The sequence below is a fragment of the Hemiscyllium ocellatum genome, chromosome 21 (genome assembly GCF_020745735.1).
Source record: "Hemiscyllium ocellatum isolate sHemOce1 chromosome 21, sHemOce1.pat.X.cur, whole genome shotgun sequence".
Taxonomy (NCBI): domain Eukaryota; kingdom Metazoa; phylum Chordata; class Chondrichthyes; order Orectolobiformes; family Hemiscylliidae; genus Hemiscyllium; species Hemiscyllium ocellatum.
The window spans coordinates 18,284,581-18,305,549 of record NC_083421.1 but is presented as its reverse complement, the minus strand read 5'-3'; the positions used below and the strand labels follow the sequence as shown (position 1 = coordinate 18,305,549).

Here is a 20,969-nt window from a genome sequence, read left to right as displayed (position 1 = left end):
GTAGTGTAGATGAGCAGAGAGATCTCGGTGTCCATGTACACAGATCCTTGAAAGTTGCCACACCGATTGACAGGGTTGTTAAGAAGGCATACAGTGTTTTAGTTTTTATTAATAGAGGGATCGAGTTCTGGAACCAGGAGGTTATGCTGCAGCTGTACAAGACTCTATTGCGGCTGCACTTGGAGTATTGTGTACAGTTCTGGTCACCGCATTATAAGAAGGATGTGGAAGCTTTGGAAAGGGTGCAGAGGAGATTTACGAGGATGTTGCCTGGTATGGAGGGAAGGTCTTATGAGGAAAGGCTGAGGGACTTGAGGCTGTTTTTGTTAGAGAGAAGGTTGAGAGGTGACTTAATAGAGACATATAAGATAATCAGAGGGTTAGATAGGGTGGACAGGGAGAGCCTTTTTCCAAGTATGGTGACGGTGAGCAAGAGGGGGCATAGCTTTAAATTAAGGGGTGATAGATATAGGACAGATGTCAGAGGTAGTTTCTTTACTCAGAGAGTAGTAACGGTATGGAATGCTTTGCCTGCAACGGTGGTAGATTCGCCAACTTTAAGTACATTTAAGTCGCCATTGGACAAGCACATGGACGTACATGGAATAGTGTAGGTTAGATGGGCTTCAGATTGGTATGACGGGTCGGCACAACATCGAGGGCTGAAGGGCCTGTACTACGCTGTAATGTTCTATGTTCAAAGATCATGGGAGATTATAACTTTTATATCAACTGGAAAAGTCTGGTGGGCAAAGGTAATGCTGGACAAGGAGGGGACAGTGTTTTTCGGATAGTTTCTCAGACAGTACTTCCTGAACCTGATCCTCCACCTAATGGCTGTCATGTGGAGGGAGAGTATTACATAGTGAGGTATCGGGGCTCAGGCCCCCCAACAATCCCCCCAATCCCCCTGTACGGTCATCCCGACTAAAACAAGTAGAATTACCGAGAGGAAAGGAAGTCTTGTGTTTTGATCGCAACATTGAAGGTGCAAACTTCTTACCAGCCGATGAAGTGTAGCCTTACAGCAGCTCATTTACACATTGCAAGATCCCACAGGCAGCAGTGTAATAACGAGCACTGTCTGTTTTAGTGATACTAGCCCAACATCAGAAAATGACTGGGAATCTCCCATAGATCTTTCTGAAATGATTCATGGATCATAGTCAGTCACCCAAGAGACGAGACAAGGAGTCCCTCTGCGCCGACCCTCCGACAGTGATAGAGAGCTGGCTGAATAAAGCAGAAGTAGAGAGTCCTATCCTTCAGTCAAGCATTCTTTAACAGCTTCATTTGCAGCCAGAGATTAGACCGTTCCAAGATGTGAACAGACCTGAGGGCTTATGCCCGAAACGTCGAATTTCCTATTCCTTGGATGCTGCCTGACCTGCTGTGCTTTAACCAGCAACACATTTTCAACTGTGATCTCCAGCATCTGCAGACCTCATTTTTTACCCGAAGATTTTAACCTACTGCGAATCCTCTTGCAAGGATGCCTTCCTTGAAGAAGACCTGAAAGTGACGCTGAGCACAAGTCAATTAATATTTTTTCCAGCACAGATCAGAGGAACCAAGCTCCCTCCACACCCTCTTCACACACCTCACACTGAGAAGTCAACTCTGGAGAGCTTGACAAGGTTTAAGAATCAATAAATCCGCTGGACTAGCTGGGTTACGTAAAGGAGTGATGAGAGAAACTGAGGAAGTACTGGGAATTATATGAGAGTGTTGAGAGACTGGGGAAAGGTTGGAATTATCTAGGAGTGCTCAGTGGGGCTGGGAAAAAGCTGGGATTTATCCAGGTGAGTGCTGAAGGAGACTGGGGAAGTGATGCAATTTATTTGGTAGCTGAGAATTTTCATGGGAGTACTGACCGACTGGGAAAGAGCTGGGATTTATCTGGGAATGCTGACCGAGATGAGGCAAGTGCTGGGGTTTATCTGGAGGGTACTGAGAGATTGGGGAAGAGCTGGGATTTATCTGTGAGTGTTGACATAGACTGGGGTAGTGATGGGATTTATGTGGGAGTGCTGAGAGAGACGGGGCAATATCTGGTATTTATCTGGGACAGCTCTGAGAAACAGATTGGTGTGGAATTAATGGAGGTTAACAGGGGAAGGATAATTTGTTGATCAAATCAAATAGGACAAAATGGGGACTGTTCCAGAGCCCAGAGATCTGACTTTGATCCCTGTAAAGTAATGGAAGTGATGAGAAGTCAGTTTGAAGATGGTTTCCGTCACTGTCACTCCATTCCTGGCAGTCAGGCTGTATGACACTGAGGAAGGTGGGACCTGACCAACCCCTTTGCCCTCTGCTAGGATGTAGCAGACTGAGTACATTTTAAAGTCCCTGCTGCAATGGTCTGCTGAGGCAGTTCAGTACCAGAAGCTGCCTATTGAATTTCTGAGTTGTAACGATACAACCCAGCCAGCTCAGCGTTTATTGCCTAGAGGGCAGATTCATTGTGAACCACATTGCTATGGGTCTGAGGTCACCTGTGGGCCAGCCCAGATGGGGATGGCAGTTTCCTTCCTTCCTTCCCGAAAGGCATTGGGGAGCCTGGGTGACATTAATGAGAGTGCCTCTCATTACAAGAATGTTACCAAGAGTTGGATTGTGAAGGGAAATTCTATAAACGAGGATTGTACATGCCTGGAGAAAGAATGCCAGTCCCAAGCCTCCAACTCGGCACCGCCCTCCGGACCTGTCTATCGTCCTTCTCATCTATCTGCTCCGACCTATCATCATCTCCTCCACCTTCACCTACCTGTCACATTCCCAGCTACCTTCCCCCAGCCCCACCCCCTCCCATTTATCTCTCATTCCCCCCACCCCCCCAAGCCTCATTCCTGATGAAGAGCTTATGCCTGAAACATCGATTCTCCTGCTCCTCGGATGCTGCCTGACTTTTTCCAGCACCACAGTCTCGACCTTATTCCAGAGGTGCTGGGTTCAAGTCCCACCTACCTTGTATCGGTAAGCAGGCTGATTAAAAGAACCAGGAGGCGTGTTGTGTTGTGTTGGTAGTGTCCGTGCCTCTGAGCCAGAAGGCCTGAGTCAAGTTTCAGAACATCCCTGAACAGGTTGATTACAATAACCAGGTCATTTGAGGTGACTGCCTACCCCTGTACATTCCCACCGAGAGAGGGAGGATGTGGTGTGGATCAGGACAGTTGAGATCACCAGTGGGCACTACCAGGGGCTTGGCTGCTGGATTCCCACCTAGAGTGATTTGTTAACGTAAATTTTGAAATGTGAACATTTTGCTTTTTTAATCCCTTTTAATTTGGTTTTATTAGTCATTCAATATAGTATAAACTGACAATTGCTCTTTAATGGGGTATTAAATTGCTTATTAATTTGGTTTATTAAAAACGTAGAAAATAATGATCGCAGTAGGCCATTTGGCCCTTTACGCCTACTTTGCCATTCACTATGATCGTTGCTGATTGCCCAACTCAGTATCCTGTTCCCAGTTTTTCCACGAACCCTTCAATCCCTTTAACTCTAAGAGCTATATCTAACTCTGTCTTGAAATCTTTCAATGTTTTGGCCTCAACCAGTTCCTGTGGCAGACCATTCCAGCGGCTCCCCACTGTCTGGGTGAAAACCGTTCTCCTCATCTCGGTCTGAAATGGTTGACCCCTTATCTTAGTCTGTGAACCCTGGTTCTGGACTCAGCAGGAATGTCTATTCTGCGTCTCTCCTGTCTAGTCCTGTTAGTGAGTGTAGTCCTAATCGATACAGTCTCTTTTTATATATAAGTCCTGCCATCCCAGGAAATTGTCTGGTAAAACCTTTGTCGCATTTGCTGTATAGCAAGAACATCATTTCTCTGATAAGACTCAAAACTGAGCTCAATCTGGTCTCCCCAAGCGTCCTGTTTCATTGCACCAGTGGCTCCCTGTTTCTTTACTGGAATCCTCTTGCCATGAAGGCCAACATAACCATTTGCTTTCTTCATGTGCTGAATCTGCATGCTGTCTCTGTGATTGGTGTACAAAGACACACTCATTGCACTCCCCAGCCTTTCCAAACAATTGCTGTTCATTCGATAATCTGCCTTCCTGTTTTTTTTATACCTCTCATTATATTTCATCTGCCAAGCATCTGCCCACTCACTCAACTTGTCCAAATTACACTGGAGAATCTGTGTACCCTCCTCACAGCTCACCCTGCCTCCCAGAGTTGTGTTGTCTGATCTAAATCATTAATACAGATTGTGAACAGCTGCAGCCCTGTAGTACTGGCTGCCACTCTGAGAAAGACTCATTTGTTCCTATTCTGTCCATATCAGTACAATACCCCAATCCCATCGCATTCATGCTAATCTGTTACATGGGAATTTCCTGAAAGTCCAAGTAAGCGGTATTCCATTAATTTCCCTCACTCCACTATTTATATCCTTGTAAACTTTCAGTCAGCTGTTCAGGCAGATTTCCCCGTTATAAATCCATGCTGACCCTGTTTTCCACAAATGCTCGGCTACTAAATCTTTTATAACGGGCTTTAGTTTAAGAGCACAAACAGTTTCTCTTTAAAGATGGTTCTATAGTTAACTAGTTAATGAGTTCATTTGATTTAGTCAAGAGTATTAAAACCAGTTTGGGGAAGATGGTGGGGTTAAATCGTAACATCACTGGACTAGAAATCCAGAAGCAAGCCTGATGGTGCGGGGAGACAGGTTCAAATCCCACCATGGCAGCTTGGGGTTACAGTGATAGTGTCTCTACCTCTGAGCCAGAGCAGCCCAGCTTCAAGTCCACCTGTTGCAGAGGTGAGCCGGATGGTACAGGTAAGTTAAATGGCGGGTGTCTTCTCCCAAAGGTGGAGGATTTCAACACTGGGGGACATATTGTGACGATGAGAGGAGAAAGATTTAAAACAGACATTGGGGCAATCTTTCACACCAGAGTGGTTTGTGTGTGGAATGAACTTCCACAGGGGGGGGTTACAATGCAGGAAGTTACACCGTTTAAAAGATGTTTGGATAAGTACGTGAATAAGAAACGTGTGGAGGAATATGGGCCGAGTGAGACTAGTTTAGTGTGGGATTATGGTCTGTGTGGATGGATGGACCAAAGGGTTTGCTTCTGTGCTGTATGACGGTATAAGAGCCAGCTGCCGCCTGCCTGGATGGGAACAGTCCGCTGCACTGACCCTGAACTGGCTACTGTGAATAAACCAATTTGGAAGACACATTGGCTTCTGCCTCTTCTTCTACCAAGTTGATGTTGACCAGATTAACAGCTCACCGGTCTGCTTCCTCCTCAGTGAAGTGTCATCACACATCTGTTCCTCCTTGCTTTACAGAAGGTCACCCCTGACAGCCGGATGCCTGTGAAATTTGTTGATGATGAGGAACTTGCCTATGTGATTCAGCGTTACCGTGAAGTACATGACTTCATGCACACACTGCTGGGCATGCCCACAAACATTCTCGGTAAGTCGGATCACTGACCAATCTGCCTGTTTCTGCTAGGATTCTTCCTCCGGTTAATTGTGTGTGTAACTGCAACAAGACCCTCCTAGCCCCTGACCTTTTCACGCTTGTAATAGTTAGCAATTACAAATGTTAGATCAGAAACTTGTACAAGTTGTCTATCTCTGTGTTGGAATGGCAACTCGGACTGATGGATTAAAAATTCCCTTTCTCTGCTGATTGCAAAGGTCCTCTGTGAACAACCAAAGCCAACCAATTGCAGAAAGTAATTCAATGATATATGATTAAAGGACTAATGAAATACCTCAAAGGTGCAGTTTAATTTCAGGTTTGCAGGACGATACATACTGGGAATTATTATGCGTGTGCTAAACAAATGAGGTGCAGTGAAAGTCAACAACAAACTGAGAGTGGAGGAAACAGGCTTCCATCTCGCAGACACGAAGGGGAGGTCGACCGGCAGCAATGGGAGCGAAGAACGTTGCAAACAGCACCCAGGAAATGTCTCCGATAACCAACAGGAAGATAGAAGCAGGATCCAAACAGATCAGACTGAGAGGGGCAGTGTTGGGAGACTAACAGGAGGTTGAATAGGCTGGGCTGTTTTCCCTGGAGTGTTTGGAGGCTGAAGGGTGACCTTTATAAAATCATGAGGGACATGGATAGGATAAATAGACAAAGTCTTCCCTGGGGTGGGGGAGTCCAGAACTAGAGGGCATAGGTTTCGGGTGAGAAGGGAAAGATATAAAAGAGACCCAAGGGGCAACTTTTTCACGCTGAGGGTGGTACATGTAGGGAATGAGCTGCCAGAGGATGTGGTGGAGGCTGGTACAATTGCAACATTTAAGAGGCATTTGGATGGGTATATGAATAGGAAGGGTTTGGAGGGATATGGGCTGGGTGCTGGCAGGTGAGACTAGCTTGGGTTGGGATATCTGGTCGGCATGGACGGGTTGGACTGAAGGGTCTGTTTCCGTGCTGTACATCTCTCTGGCTCTATGATGAATGGAAAAGTTGGAAAAACCAGTATTTGTATTGGGTAAAAACAAGGGCTGCAGATACTGAAAACCAGAGTCTAGATCAGAGTAGTGCTGGAAAAGCACAGCAGGTTAGGCAGCATCTGAGGGCAGGAAAATGAATGTTTCGGTCAAAAGCTCTTCATCAGGAATGAAGGGCTTTTGCCCGAAACGTCGATGTTCCAGTATATGTCTTGGAAAGGCGTGGGTCTTGGAGTTACAAGATAATGAAGAGAATTGATGATAAACTATCTTCGTGAGAAAAGGACCGGTTCAAACCAGCCACAGCTGGATCTAGGACTAAAATTGGCAAGTGCTTTTCCTCTCTAAGCAGTTAAGTTGGAATGTCTGATTGAGATGCAACCAAAAGCCCTGGAGCTACTTGAATCAGTTGAACAAGGCGGGGAGTGTCTCTCACTCAGTAAGTTAGTACATGTTATTCAGCCTGCCCTCATTGATTAGCAGCATGTGCAGTTTAGCACAACTTTGATCCATTTCAAAATGTCCAAGTTCTGAGGAAAACTCACTTAACCCAAAACATTAACGTTGATTTCTCTCCACAGATGCTGCCAGATGTGGTGAGCTTTTCCAACAATGTTTTTTTTTCAGCTTCTATGGTTCTTTTGTTTTTTTTTAAATGATGTACAAGGTTCAGCCTGGAGATTGTGATCACTCTGTGCCAGCATTGATCTGGAAATGAATATCAGGCTGCATCAGCAGGGGTGCAGCGTCAGAAACATTTCACCGTCTCTACCTGTTCAGGGAGTGTTGGGCTGGGCTGGCCACCAAGTGGGAAAGATGGACTTTATTCTAATTTACCATCAAGCACAAGAGTGTAACATTGACACCCTAGCGGCTTCTGGATGAGGTTGTGGGCTGTACGCCTACTGTGTGACCTGTTGCTATTCTTTCCTCTACTGATCCCGTGTCTCTCTGTATTTATCAGGTGAGGTTGCAGTCAAGTGGTTTGAGGCAGTGCAGACTGGTCTGCCTATGTGTATTCTGGGAGCTGTATTTGGTCCTCTCCACCTGTCTGCCAGGTGAGTATTGTTACTTTGTGAAAGACTGTTTTGAGTTCAGACGGAGTTTGAGCCATGCTGTCTCTCGGCAGGCTAGGTCTGGTAATTGATATCATCCTGGTCACATCCTGCTGAGGTATCACATGGTTTTACCTTAAGAAGCCCTTTCACCTTTGGCTTTGTTGTTACAGAACAGATCAGTTCTGAACTCAAGAGCACCAGGATACTTTGTGCTGGTGATCCTTACATTAAGCGACTTCCACTAGCTGTTCGAGTCAAACACATTGACTTGTGACTGGAGTATGTCACATACCAGATTAGGGAAAGCTCCTCAAAAGGATGCTACTGAACCATCAGCTTTTCATTTCCAGATTTAAATTCTGCATCTGAGCTCTCAATCTCTGTATGAATAATCCAGCCATGTAAAAGCACTATCCTGGCTAAAACCCTCTACCTGAGGGGTAGTGACACTGCCTATGGGAGGCCAGACCAGAGTCTGTTTGTTTCCTGCAACAACATTGAATATCTTTAAACGGTATAACGCCTCAGTCCCTGTACAGGACTGGGAGAATGGGCAGATGCTCCCTCACTCAATTACCTGCTGCAAACTTAAACATTCTTGTCTCCCTTACAGGAATATCCAGGTTTTAGTAACAGACTTAATCCCGTGGGCTGTACGCTGTGGCAGGACAGCTCAGTGTATGATGAACTTCTACTATGAGAATCGATGGGAACAGAGTCTAGAATCACTCAGAGAAGAGATTGGGATATTACCCTGTCCCACTGTTCAATCATAACATTGACATGTTAGGAACACAGGAGTGAATTTAATTGTGTGGAGACAGCCTTATGATACCCTCAACTCCAGACATCAGCGAAGGAGAAGGCATCGAGCAGAGATGACTGATGATGAGGTAGGGGCTGACCCCTTCCATCCCAGTTCACGTCTAACACCTTCCAGAAACACTGTAGACTCTTGATGGTGGGATGACCCGGTCCTAGCCTTGGGCTTGTTTTGTGAATAAATCATTGTTTTAGACTTAGAATAAGGATAATTAATAAATACAAGGGTAGGCCTCAAGCCTACTCTGCCATCCTAAGATTGACATTGGTTTGTGTTCCTAATTCCACATCCCCATCCACTTGAGCTAAAAAAAAAAGTCAGACTTTGTTCTTAAGGAGTGAAGGTGGTAAAAACAAAATATCCCCATTGCTATGTTAAAGACTGCTGCCAGCCCGGTTAGATGGATACAGCTCACTGCTGGTTCCCAAACAATAACACTGTGGCGGCTCAGTGGTTAGCACTGCTGCCTCAGAGCCTCAAGGACCCAAGTTCGATTCCAGCTTCGGGTGACTGTGTGGGTTTCCTCCTACATCCAAAGATGTGCAGGTTCGGTGAATTGGCTATGCTAAATTGCCCGGAGTGTTTGGGCATGTGTAGGTTAGATGCATTAGTCAGGGGTAAATGTAGAGTAATCGGGTTTGGGTGGACGTGTTGGGCCAAATGGCCTGTTTCCACACTTCAGGGATTCTGATTTTTCTGCTGCTCCCAGTATTGGCTCCTGACTGCTATCTGCAGGGTTTCCTGCATGTTGTCAGGGCCTGTCTCTTTATTCCTTCAACATTAGTATTCACAGAATTACATTAAAGGAAAAAAAAACAAGTGTTTCAAAACATTGTCCTGGATTATGGTTCCTCCTTGCACATAAATCCTGCAGTTCCCAAAATGAACACTGTGTATGCTGCAATCTCAGAGCGAGCTGTGTCAAGCTTCCTCAGTTCAGTCGCTCACTGGTGTGAGTTCCTTTCTCCAGGCCCCTGGCTTTGACCCCTGTGTATGTGCCTTCCTCAGAGGAGGCCGAGAGCCTCCAGCTGTTCTCTTGCAGCTTGCCTTTCACTTTCAGCCGGCTGGCCTGGACAGCAGCCAGGATACTGGGCAGGTCCCACTGCGTCCTGATTAACGAATCGTTCACTGTGAAAATCCCATCACGTGTGCGGCGAACGTGCGTACACACTGCCGATGACCTCAGCTCCAAACCGATCTCATGGACAAGCTTGCGCAGGTACTGCTGGGTCTCATGGAGACACTGGATCTCTGAGGAGAAAGGAGAATGTTCATCAACAGGAGTTTTTTTAGATTAGATTACTTACAGTGTGGAAACAGGCCCTTCGGCCCAACAAGTCCACACCGACCCGCCGAAGCACAATCCACCCATACCACTTACCTAACACTACGGGCAATTTAGCATGGCCAATTCACCTGACCCGCACATCTTTGGACTGTGGGAGGAAACCGGAGCACCCGGAGGAAAGCCACGCAGACATGGGGAGAACGTGCAAACTCCACACAGTCAGTCGCCTGAGGTGGGAATTGAACCCAGGTCTCTGGCGCTGTGAGGCAGCAGTGCTAACCACTGTGCCACCGTGCCGCCCACTTACTTACAGTGTGGAAACAGGCCCTTTGGCCCAACAAGTCCACACCGAGTTGGATAGCATCAGGGTACCACTGCAAGCTGATATAACTTTGGATTATGTCACTGTGGGACAGCAGTGTATTGATGGGGATTGATTCAGCAGACACAGGGCGAGGTAGAGATTTGGAAAGGCAAGGGTGAGTAGGAGGTGACAAAGAGAAATGGATGAGAGTGGTCCTGGGATCAAAACAACAGCCACTCTGTGCACTCACACATAACACACAGACAACAGGAGGGGGTCAAGATGTGTTGTAATAGAACAATGTTGCTGTTTATATGGTGGAAGCAGCAAGGTTAAGCTGAGTCTGTGCTGACACGATCAGACAGTCCGGGACAAGATGGGGGAGTGTGGCAGGAGAAGGGCAGGTAGGGTGCCAGCAGAGGGCGGGGACCTGCCTGTGCAGTGTTGGGGAATGGGCTCTGAAACTCGGAGATGAAGCTTGTGCTGACAGCTCACTGCTGAAGAATGGACTAGATCCATAATCAGGGAGTGAGGAGCACAGAGGGACATCAGGAACCTCTCTCTCTCTCTCTTCCCCCCCCCCCCCCACTCCACGGTGTGTTTCAGAAGGTACAGACATACATACCCAGCGTGAAGCTTGGAGGGGAGAAGTGTACACAGCGAATAGCGGTAATGATGGGAGGGGATTTATCCATGGGCCGTAACAGCCCCCGGGACGCGAGCTCATAGGCCTCCTGGCTTTTCAAATCAACATCTGAATACCTGTAACAAAGAACAGTGTTACTGAGATTATAGAACAGTTAATCCAGCTCAGTATACTTCCACACTCTATCAGTCTCACCAGGAACCAACCACAGTGTCTATTACTTCCTACACTTGCATACCCTGCCACAGTGAACATGGGAGTCAGCATGTTGGGTTAGGTGTTGATGCTGCTGAGTGGGGGTCTACCTACATCCCCAAAGACTGCAGCAATTCACAAGGCAGCCCACCAACACTTTCTTCAGGAGCAACTCGGGATGGGTAGCAACATCTACATCCCACATACGAATAAAATATTCACATTTATCCATTGCCCCCAGCTTTACATCCAGTGCTACATCAGCCAGGCTGTGGGGAAGGTATCGCGACCCTGGATAACCTGGGCTGGGTGGGGAGGGGGCAGACAAATAATAAGTCTGTACGATGGCCCTGACGTAGAACAGGGCCTCTCCCAGTCCCAGATTCAGAGAAAATACAAGCACAGCTTCAGTGAAATGGCGAGATGCAGAGACTGCTGTGCTTCTACCAGAAGGGATGTTCTCATCGCTCGACGACAGAGGACTCTGACAGGGTAAATCAGCAGAAAGTACTTCCACTCACACAGAGGTAAGCAGTCATCAGGGAGAACAGGTTGAAGGTGACAATCCTTTGATGCAGTGAGCTGGAATGCACTGTCAGGAGGTGGAATTTGACAAGCTACAAGGAACGAGCTGGGGAACGAGGCTATTGATCGCTTTCATTGAGCTAGCACCAGCCCAATAAGGCATTCTGTTTCATTGATTCTGGTAAGGAGGATATCCTTCACCGTGGGTGGGATAGATGATCACTTGGCCTTCTCGATAGAAGCCCAGTGAGGGGCTGATCACACAGCTCTCCCTCACTCACTACATCCCGAGCTCTCATACATACGTTAGCAGTGCTCGCTGGTGGCTGCCCTGGACCACAGCAATGATACGCTCCAGCCTGTCCTGGGTGATGTGATCTGCAACACAACATCATCCACTCAGTTCAGACTAAAGCAGAGGCTCCCACAGAGTAACATCAGCTGCACATGCTATCCCAGGAATACTGCAATGCTAGGAGCTCTGTCTCCCGTGGAATAACTAACCCCCCCCCCACTCCTCATAGTCAGGCTGCCAGAAGGAGCCAGGCGGAAGATTGCTGGTGATCCAGGATTGAGGAGGAGTTCCAGTGTCCACCGTGAGCCTGTGACAGGCTGCAGGGAGCTCGGCCCATGGCAGGGGGATTCCTGCCCGGTGACTGTTTCTCAACTGACGTGTCCTCGATCAGACACACCATCCCAAATTAAATCATTCAAAATCCAGAACAGTGGCACAGCCACAGAACAGTCCCAAAATGAGAACAGATGAAAAGGCAAAGTCAATGTTAAGGGACAGAGGAATCAAGATTGTGACTGACTGGTATAAACAGGCAGGATTCGGAAGGGGAAGAAGATCAAGGGATAAAGCAGAGTGGGGGTATGGGACTAACGAGTTGTAAACAAACTACTGGGAGGATCTGTAGCTTAGAGTCATTCATGAATGCGAGAGAAGTGAGCCCAGTATTCATGCATCTCCTGGCTGCTTCTAAACACATGGTTGATTCAGGAAACTCAGGCCCACCGACTCTCTCCTGCTGAGTTGGCACACAGTTCTAGTTCTTACCGTAAGTTGTTCTCTCGATCACTCTGCCTGTGTTTGAGAAGTCGTCGGTTGCTGTCCCAAAGCTGCCTTTCACAACGTATTCCTGAAAAATCCAAACCAGCCTGATAAGATGTAATGGACTCAACCTTCAATGGGGGCTCATTTAGTAACAAATAAATAACAAATACACAAAATTACAGAAGGGGTGACAAAATATTAGAATGCAAATACGACAAGTAATTACAAAAGCACATGGCTTTGATCTTTATGTCATCATTGTCTACAGGAATAGTGCCAGAAGACTGGAAGATAGCAAATGTGGTTCCCTTGTTCAAGAAGGGGAGTAGATAGTTATAAACTAGTAAGCCTTACTTCGGTTGTGGGTTAACTGTTGGAAAGGATTATAAGAGTTAGGATCTATAATCATCTAGAAAGGAATAAGTTGATTAGGGATAGTCAACACAGTTTTGTGAAGAGTAAGGCACACCCCTCAAACCTTACTGAGTTCTTTGAGATGATGACCAAGTAAAGTGGTTGATGTGGCGCATATCGATTTCAGTAAGGCATTTGGTAAGATTCTCCATGGTAAGTTATTGCACAAAATATAAAGGCATGGGATTGAGGGTGATTTAGTGGTTTGGATCAGAAGTTGGCAAGATGAAAGAAGGCAGAGGGTGGTGGTTGATGGGAAATGTTCATCCTGGCGGTCACTTAGTAGTGGTGTACCGCAAGGATCTGTTTTGGGGCCACCGCTGTTTGTCATTTTCATAAATGACCTGTACGAGGGTGTAGAAGGATGGGTTAGTAAATTTGTGGATGACACTAATGCTGGTGAAATTGTGGATAGTGCACAAGGATATTGTAGGTTACAGAGGGAAATAAATAAGCTGCAGAGCTGGGCTGAGAGCTAGCAAGTGCAATTTAATGCAGAAAAGTGTGAGGTGATTCACTTTGGAAGGAGTAGCAGGAATACAGAGTACTGGGCTAATGGTAAGATTGGTAGTGTAGATGAGCAGAGAGATCTCAGTGTCCATGTGCATAGATCCCTGAAAGTTGCCACTCAGGTTAATAGGGTTGTTAAGATGATATACAGTGTGTCAGCTTTTTATCGGTAGAGGGATTGAGTTTTGGAGCCACAAGGTCATGCTGCAGCTGTACAAAACTCTGGTGTAGCCACACTTGGGGTATAGCGAGCAGTTCTGGTCACTGCATTATAGGAAGAATGTGGAAACATTGGAAAGGCTGCAGAGGAGATTTGTCAGGATGTTGCCTGGTATGGAGGGAAGCAAGTTTTTATGAGGAAAGACAGAGGGTTTTGAGGCTGTTTTCGTTAGAAGGTTAAGAGGTGACTTAAGAGACATACAAGATAATCAGAGGGTTAGATAGGTGGACAGTGAGAGCCTTTTTCCTCAGATAGTGATGGCTAGCACGAGGGGACAGAGCTTTAAATTGAGGGGTGATAGATATAGGACAGATGTCAGAGGTAGTTTCTTTACTCAGAGTAGTAGGGGCATGGAATTCCCTGTCTGCAACAGTAGCAGACTTGCCAACATTAATGGCATTTAAATGGGCATTGGATAAACATATGGATGAGAATGGAATAGTGTAGGTTAGATGGGCTTCAGATTGGTTCCACAGGTCGGCCCAACTTCGAGGGCTGAACCGTGCTGTAACGTTTGATGAAAATCGGACTCTGGTGCAAGGGGAACTGAACACAAAACCAGGGACGTCTTCCCAGAGCTGTACAGGGATTGGTGAGACCTCATTTAGAGTAGTGGGTACAGTTTTGTCTCCTTGTTTAAGGAGGGATAAACATGTGTCAGATGCAGTTTTGAAAAGATAGCCTTGGCTGATTTCTGAGATGTAGGGGTGACCTTAGAAAGAAAGAGTGAGCAGGTTGGACCATCCTTATTGGGGTTTCGAAAACTGGGAGGGGATCCAGAGACAGGAACAAAGGGGCTGTTTCCCCCAGGCTGGGGAATCTAGAACAGGGGCACAATCTTAGGATGAGGAGCCAATCCTTTCAGACTGAGGTGAGGCCAAAGAATTTCACTCAAAGGGTGGCAAATCTTTGGAGTTCTTTCACCAGAGAGTTATGGATGTTCACTCTCAGCGAGCTTATTAAATAGGATTTGTCTGTATAAAGTCAGGGAGATGTACAGCACAGAAACAGATCCTTCGGTCCGACTCATCCATGCTGACCAGATATCCAAAATTAATCCAGTCTCATTTGCCAGCACCTGGCCCATATCCCTCCAAACCCTTCCTATTTATATACCTATCCAAATACCTCTTAAATGCTGTAATTGTACCAGCCTCCATCAGATCCTTTAGCAGCTCATTCCATACACGTACCACCCTCTGTGTGAAAAAGTTGCTCCTTAAATAACTTTTAAAATTTTCCCCTCTCACCTTGGACCTACACCTTCTAGTTCCAGACTCCCCCACTCCAGGGAAAAGACTTTGCGTATTTACCTTATCCATGCCCCTCATGATTTTATAAACTTCTATAATGTCACCCCTCAGCTTCCGACACTCCAGGGAAAACAGGCCCAGCCTGTTCAGCCTCTCCCTGTAGCTCAGGTCCTCCAACCCTGGCAAAAGATTTATCTTTTCTGAACCCTTCCAAGTTTTACAACATCTTTCTGATAGGAAGGAGACCAGAATTGAACGCAATATTCCAACAGTGGCCTAATCAATGTCCTGTATAGCCACAACATGACCTCCCAACTCCTGTACTCAACACTCTGACCAATAAAGGAAAGCATACCAAAAGCCTTCTTCACTATCCTATCTACCTGCGACTCCACTTTCAAGGAGCTATGAACCTGCACTCCAAGGTCTCTTTGTTCACACTCCCTAGGACCTTACCATTAAGTGTATAAGTGCTGCCCTGATTTGTTTTTCCAAAATGCAGCACCTCATACTTATCTGAATTAAACTCCATCTGCCACTTCTCAGCCCATTGGCCCATCTGGTCCAGATCCTGTTGTAATCTGAGGTAACCTTCTTCGCTGTCCACTACACCTCCAATTTTGGTGTCAACTGCAAACTTACTAACTGCACCTCTTATGCTCACATCCAAATCATTTACATAAATGACAAAAAGTAGTGGACCCAGCACAGATCCGTGTGGCACTCCACTGGTCACAGGCCTCCAGTCTGACAAACAACCCTCTACCACCCTCTGTCTTCTACCTTTGAGCCAGTTCTGTATCCAAATGGCTAGTTCTCCCTGTATTCCATGAGATCTAACCTTGCTAATCAGTCTCCCATGGGGAACCTTGTCGAACCCCTTACTGAAGTCCATATAGATCACATCTACTGCTCTGCCCTCATCAATCTTCTTTGTTACTTCCTCAAAAAACTCAATCAAGTTTGTGAGACATGATTTCCCACGCACAAAGCCATGTTGACTATCCCTAACCAGTCCTTGCCTTTCCAAATACATGTACATCCTGTCCCTCAGGATTCCCTCCAACAACTTGCCCACCACCGAGGTCAGGCTCACTGGTCTATAGTTCCCTGGCTTGTCCTTACCACCCTTCTTAAATAGTGGCACCACGTTTGCCAACCTCCAGTCTTCTGGCACCTCACCTGTGACTATTGATGATACAAATATCTCAGCAAGAGGCCCACCAATCACTTCTCTAGCTTCCCACAGAGTTCTAGGGTGCACCTGATCAGATACTGAGGATTTATCCACCTTTGTGCATTTTAAGACATCCAGCACTTCCTCCTCTGTCATATGGACATTTTTCATGAGGCCACCATCTATTTCCCCACAGTCTATATCTTCCATGTCCTCCACAGTAAACACTGATGCAAAATACTTATTTAGTATCTCCTGCAGTTCCACACAAAGGCGCCTTGCTGATCTTTGAGGGGCCCTATTCTCTCCCTAGTTACCCTTTTGCCCTTAATGTGTTTGTAAAAACCCTTTGGATTCTCCTTACTTCTATTTGCCAAAACAATCTCATGTCCCCGTTTTGCACTCCTGATTTCCCTCTTAAGTATACTCCTACTTCCTTTATACTCTTCTAAGGATTCACTCGATCTATCCTGTCTATACCTGACATATGCTTCTTTCTTTATCTTAACCAAAACCTCATTTTTTAGTCATCCAGCATTCCCTCTACCTACCAGCCTTCCCTTTCAGGAACATACTATCTCTGAAGGAATCCCATTTTGCAGCCGTCCCTTTAACTGTGAACATTCACCTTCAATCAACTGCTGAAAATTCAGCCCTGACCCTCCGATAATGTGGCCTTCCTCCAGTTTAGAACTCTAACTTTTAGATTCTGCCTATCCTTTTTCATCACTATTTTAAAACTAATAGAATTATAGTCGCTGGCCCACTTTGTTTATTAATTTTGCTCTGAAATGTATTTCCAAAATTTTGCCCATCACAGTGGTTAAACTCCAGTGGCCTGTAACTGCTGACCTTACCTTCCCCTCCTGATTTCGAACGAGGGTGTATGATTATTATTTCTCCAGTCCTCCGTCACCAGTTGAAGTTATGGAAGAAGAGGACGTTACGGTGTAATTCCCACCTTCCCTTCCTTTCCCTTAGTTTATACATCATGTTGTCCTGGTGCCTTACTGACTTTAAGGACAGATGGCTGACCCAATACCCCTTCTTCATCAACTTGCAACTGCTCTTGTATCTGACTGACCCACACATTTCAACGTGATCTTTGCTCATTTCAGCCCTGCCCAGTTATTGCTCCCTGACTGGCCACACTCCTTCCACCCCATGACCCATTTATTATAAACTTGCACAAGATCACTTTTCAATCAGTGCCACACTCTTCATAATCTTTGGTTTTCCACTTGTCCTCCCATACATCGACTTTCAGTTTAGTCCTCTGTTACCTTCTTCACCTGACACCTGTCAAGAGGACAGATGACCTGCTCCATCTCTTCCAACAGCCAGGGAGCTCTGGTGTTGCCTGATCTTCCTTCGACCTTCCTGGGCAAGGTACCTTGGCCGGACTTAGTACCTCTCCTTGTCCCAGTCCTTTCGGACATTCAAGCTAAGCCACAAGATATATCAATCACTGGCACCAAAACACTCCCTGGGCAACTGATGACACTGGTCCAACACATTCCCCAGAACCAGTTCCTTTTGATGGCTCACTTCTCAAAGTTAACAATGCAGCACTGACTGTCCGACAGTGCGGCGCTCCCTCAGCACTGACCGTCCGACAGTGCGGCGCTCCCTCAGCGCTGACCCTCCGACAGTGCGGCGTTCCCTCAGCGCTGACCCTCCGACAGTGCGGCGTTCCCTCAGCGCTGACCCTCCGACAGTGCGGCGTTCCCTCAGCACTGACCGTCCGACAGTGCGGCGCTCCCTCAGCGCTGACCCTCCGACAGCGCGGCGTTCCCTCAGCGCTGACAGTGCGGCGCTCCCTCAGCACTATTCTGGGTTGTCAGTCTGGTTTATGAGGATATGGAATGTGGTTTGAACCCATGGCCCAGTGTGATTGATTCCTGATTCCGGGTAAAGATAGGGAGTAGCTCTCGTGGGTGATGTAGAACCCTGTGAATTAGCTATTTACTGAAAAGGTTCCAGACTGCAGGGAAAATCTGATCCCAGAATCTGAGTAGCATTACCTTGGTCAGGTGGCAATGGTGGAGACTGTTTAGCTGCTTGTTTCCATTTCCAACACCCAGCACTGTTGAGATAAAACAGCAGACCATTTGTTAGTGATTTGCCTGATCCTATAAGGCTGGATCATTCTGCAGGCTGCCCTGCTACACCCATTTCAGCGGGCGCTGTGTGGGGGACAGTAGCTTACATTCCCAACCGGGCTGCTCCCGGATGCTGTCAATGTGATCACCTCAGGTCTGTTGGTTTAGCAAACCCTTTCAAATAAAACAGATCAGAAAATAAGATTCAGTGTCACAACACACACTTACCCAGCACCCCAGAGGATTGCCAATCCAGGCGGTGACCAGCCCCCACCTTCAGACCAACAAATAGCGGACCTGTCACTGGAACAGAACAACTCAGTGAGTCATTGCCAACTGCAGTGCTGCCAACCCTAGTACGCCAATTACATGGGCAAGGAAATCTCCTGCTGATGTCTATACTCTGATAAATCAGATCGGAGGGAATACGGAGTTTGGAAACAGCGCAGACATACTCTGGGTGAGGCCTTTCATTGTTCACCACCAAGAGTGGCTTGGCAGCAGCATTACTGCTCCACGTGATCGGGTCCTAGCTGCTAGACTGGGTCAGGTGGTGACGGAACCAACAAGAGAGAGAGAGAAACATACTCGACCTCATCCTTACCAAGTTGCCAGCTGCAGATACACCTGTCCATGATAGTATCGGGAAGAGCGACCACTGCTCAGTCCTTGTGGAGACCAAGTCCTGCCGTCCCATTGAGAATAAGCTCCATTGTGTTGTGTGGCACTAACACTGTGCTACATTCTGACTTCAAACTGATCTAGCAACTCCAGACTGGGCATCCATGAGGTGATGTGGGCCATCAACAGCAGTAGAACTGTCCTCCAGCACAATCTGTAACCTCATGGCCCAGCATATCCCCCATTCAACCATTACCATCAGGCCAGGGGATCAATCCTATGATGTTTTGGTTTAAATTCTGTATCTTATGATCCTGTCCCACAAGTTACCTGATGAGAAGCAACGCTCCAAAAGCTAGTACTACCAAATAAACCTGGTGTTGTATGATTTCTCACATTGTCCACCCCAGTCCAATGTTGGCACCTCCACATAATGAGGATCAAGTTACTTGCTTTGAAAAAGTAGAAGACAGGCAGGAGGCTGGAAGAACACAGCAAGGCAGGCAGCATCAGGAGGTGGAGACGTCAACCTTTCAGGTGTAACCTACATCTGAAACATTGACGTCTCCACCTCCCGACGCTGCCCGGCTTGATGCGTTCTTCCAGTCTCCTGCCTGTCTACATCTGCAGTTTCATTGTCTCTTTAAAAAAAAGTGCAGCAATCCTTCAATAATCTCTTCTACCCCCTCCCCCCCACCAAACTGTTCTATTTCCCCTTTCAGTTCACAATCAAAAAATACAGAAAGGTATCATGTTTTGTCAAGTATTGTAGGGTTTCTCTCGATTAGTAAGGCTTAGTAACAGAAGGGTTTATTATTATTGGCAAAACATTTTCAAAAATAATGAGCTTTATTAAGGTCGACCAGTATTAACAAGTTATTAATGATTAAAGGAATCGCAGGGCAGGTCCAAACTGGGAGTGAATCCTGGAATCCCCTCTCTAAGGACAATGTGTCCTCTTATAGCACATGGACGCTAACGGTTCAAGAAGGCAGCTCACCACCACCTTCACAAGGACAGTTAGCAATGGGGAATAAATGTTGGTCAGCCAGCAATGCCCATATACCCAAAATAAGTTTTTAAAATTACATACAGCAATATTCTAATTTCCAGCATGAATCTCTGTAACTCTAAGGACCTACTCTAGACCAGAATTAAGAACTGTATTTTTGCACCCACACAGTTTTAATGCCGGCATGAATGCAGGGAGAAAGTGAGGACTGCAGATGCTGGAGATCAGAGTCGAGAGTGTGGTGCTGGGAAAGCGCAGCAGGTCAGACAGCATCCAAGGAGCAGGAGAATCGGCGTTCCTGGCATAAGCGTGATGATGGGCTTATGCCCGAAACATTGATTCTCCTGCTCCTCGGATGCTGCTTGACCTGCTGTGCTTTCCCAGCACCACACTCTTGACCATGAATGCTGAATGCACTCAATCCCCCTCCCATTGATTGCAAGCCCAGAGTTGACAGCACAGTTCACTGCACTCTATACTCAGTGCCATTATCCATCTCCCTTACCTCGTGGGTGATTGGCCAGTACTGGGACTTGGGTTACAGTCAGTTGGGTTTCATGTCCGTTCTCATTGTTGATTAAACTTGGCACAAACCGGATTTGCTGCTGAATAACTGGTTGCTCCAAGGTGTTGAGTTCTGTCCCAGGATGAGAAGATACATGGTTAAGGAGATCCTCATCACTGTTCCAAGCAGATATGACAACACAGCAAACCAAAAAGATTGTCTGGGGGAGTAGGGATTAGGGGTCACAGGCTGGGGGTGAGGGCCAATGTTAGGGGTCACAGGCTGGGGTTAGGGGTCAGTGTTAGGGGTCATGGGCTGGGGGTGAGGGCCAATGTTAGGGGTCACGGGCTAGGGGTAAGGGTCAGTGTTAGGGGTCATGGGCTGGGGGTGAGGGCCAATGTTAGGGGTCACGGGCTAGGGGTAAGGGTCAGTGTTAGGGGTCATGGGCTGGGGGTGAGGGCAAATGTTAGGGGTCACGGGCTAGGGGTAAGGGTCAGTGTTAGGGGTCACAGGCTGGAGTTAAGGGTCAGTGTTAGGGGTCACGGGCTGGGGGTGAGGGTCAGTGTCAGAGGTCACGGGCTGGGGTTAAGGGTCAGTGTTAGGGGTCCCAAGTCCAGGGTAAAGCTGAGTGTCAGGGGTCAGGGGTCGCTCCTCTCTCCGCCCCCTCACCACTCAGTAGTTTACTCTCCACGGTGTCTCGAGTCCGTTTCCAGTGAATTCCGGGCGGTTTGTAAACGGCGAACACACCGTGCAACCGACTCACAGCGGAGCGGGAACACCGGGCCATCCACACCCCTCCCCCGCACACAGGGACC

At 47.0% G+C, this 20,969-nt stretch overlaps 2 protein-coding genes across 2 annotated transcripts in view; one reads left to right on the top strand and one right to left on the bottom strand.

The window, feature by feature from the left end:
• The window catches only part of coq4 (coenzyme Q4 homolog (S. cerevisiae)), a 19,009-nt gene extending 10,422 nt beyond the window's left edge, over positions 1–8,587 (top strand). The window contains exons 5-7 of the mRNA XM_060841245.1: positions 5,317–5,446; positions 7,409–7,502; positions 8,116–8,587. Of these exons, the coding sequence (XP_060697228.1) occupies positions 5,317–5,446; positions 7,409–7,502; positions 8,116–8,278 (387 nt within the window). The 3' untranslated portion in view covers positions 8,279–8,587. The remainder of the gene's footprint in view (positions 1–5,316; positions 5,447–7,408; positions 7,503–8,115) is intronic.
• trub2 (TruB pseudouridine (psi) synthase family member 2) lies at positions 8,287–20,969 on the bottom strand. Its single transcript, XM_060841244.1, has 8 exons — positions 20,824–20,969; positions 20,155–20,286; positions 18,245–18,319; positions 17,939–18,000; positions 12,344–12,425; positions 11,589–11,661; positions 10,543–10,679; positions 8,287–9,576 (listed from the first exon to the last, which is right to left on the bottom strand). Exons 1-8 carry the CDS (start codon positions 20,939–20,941, stop codon positions 9,257–9,259), a joined length of 999 nt encoding a protein of 332 aa, XP_060697227.1. The 5' UTR covers positions 20,942–20,969; the 3' UTR covers positions 8,287–9,256.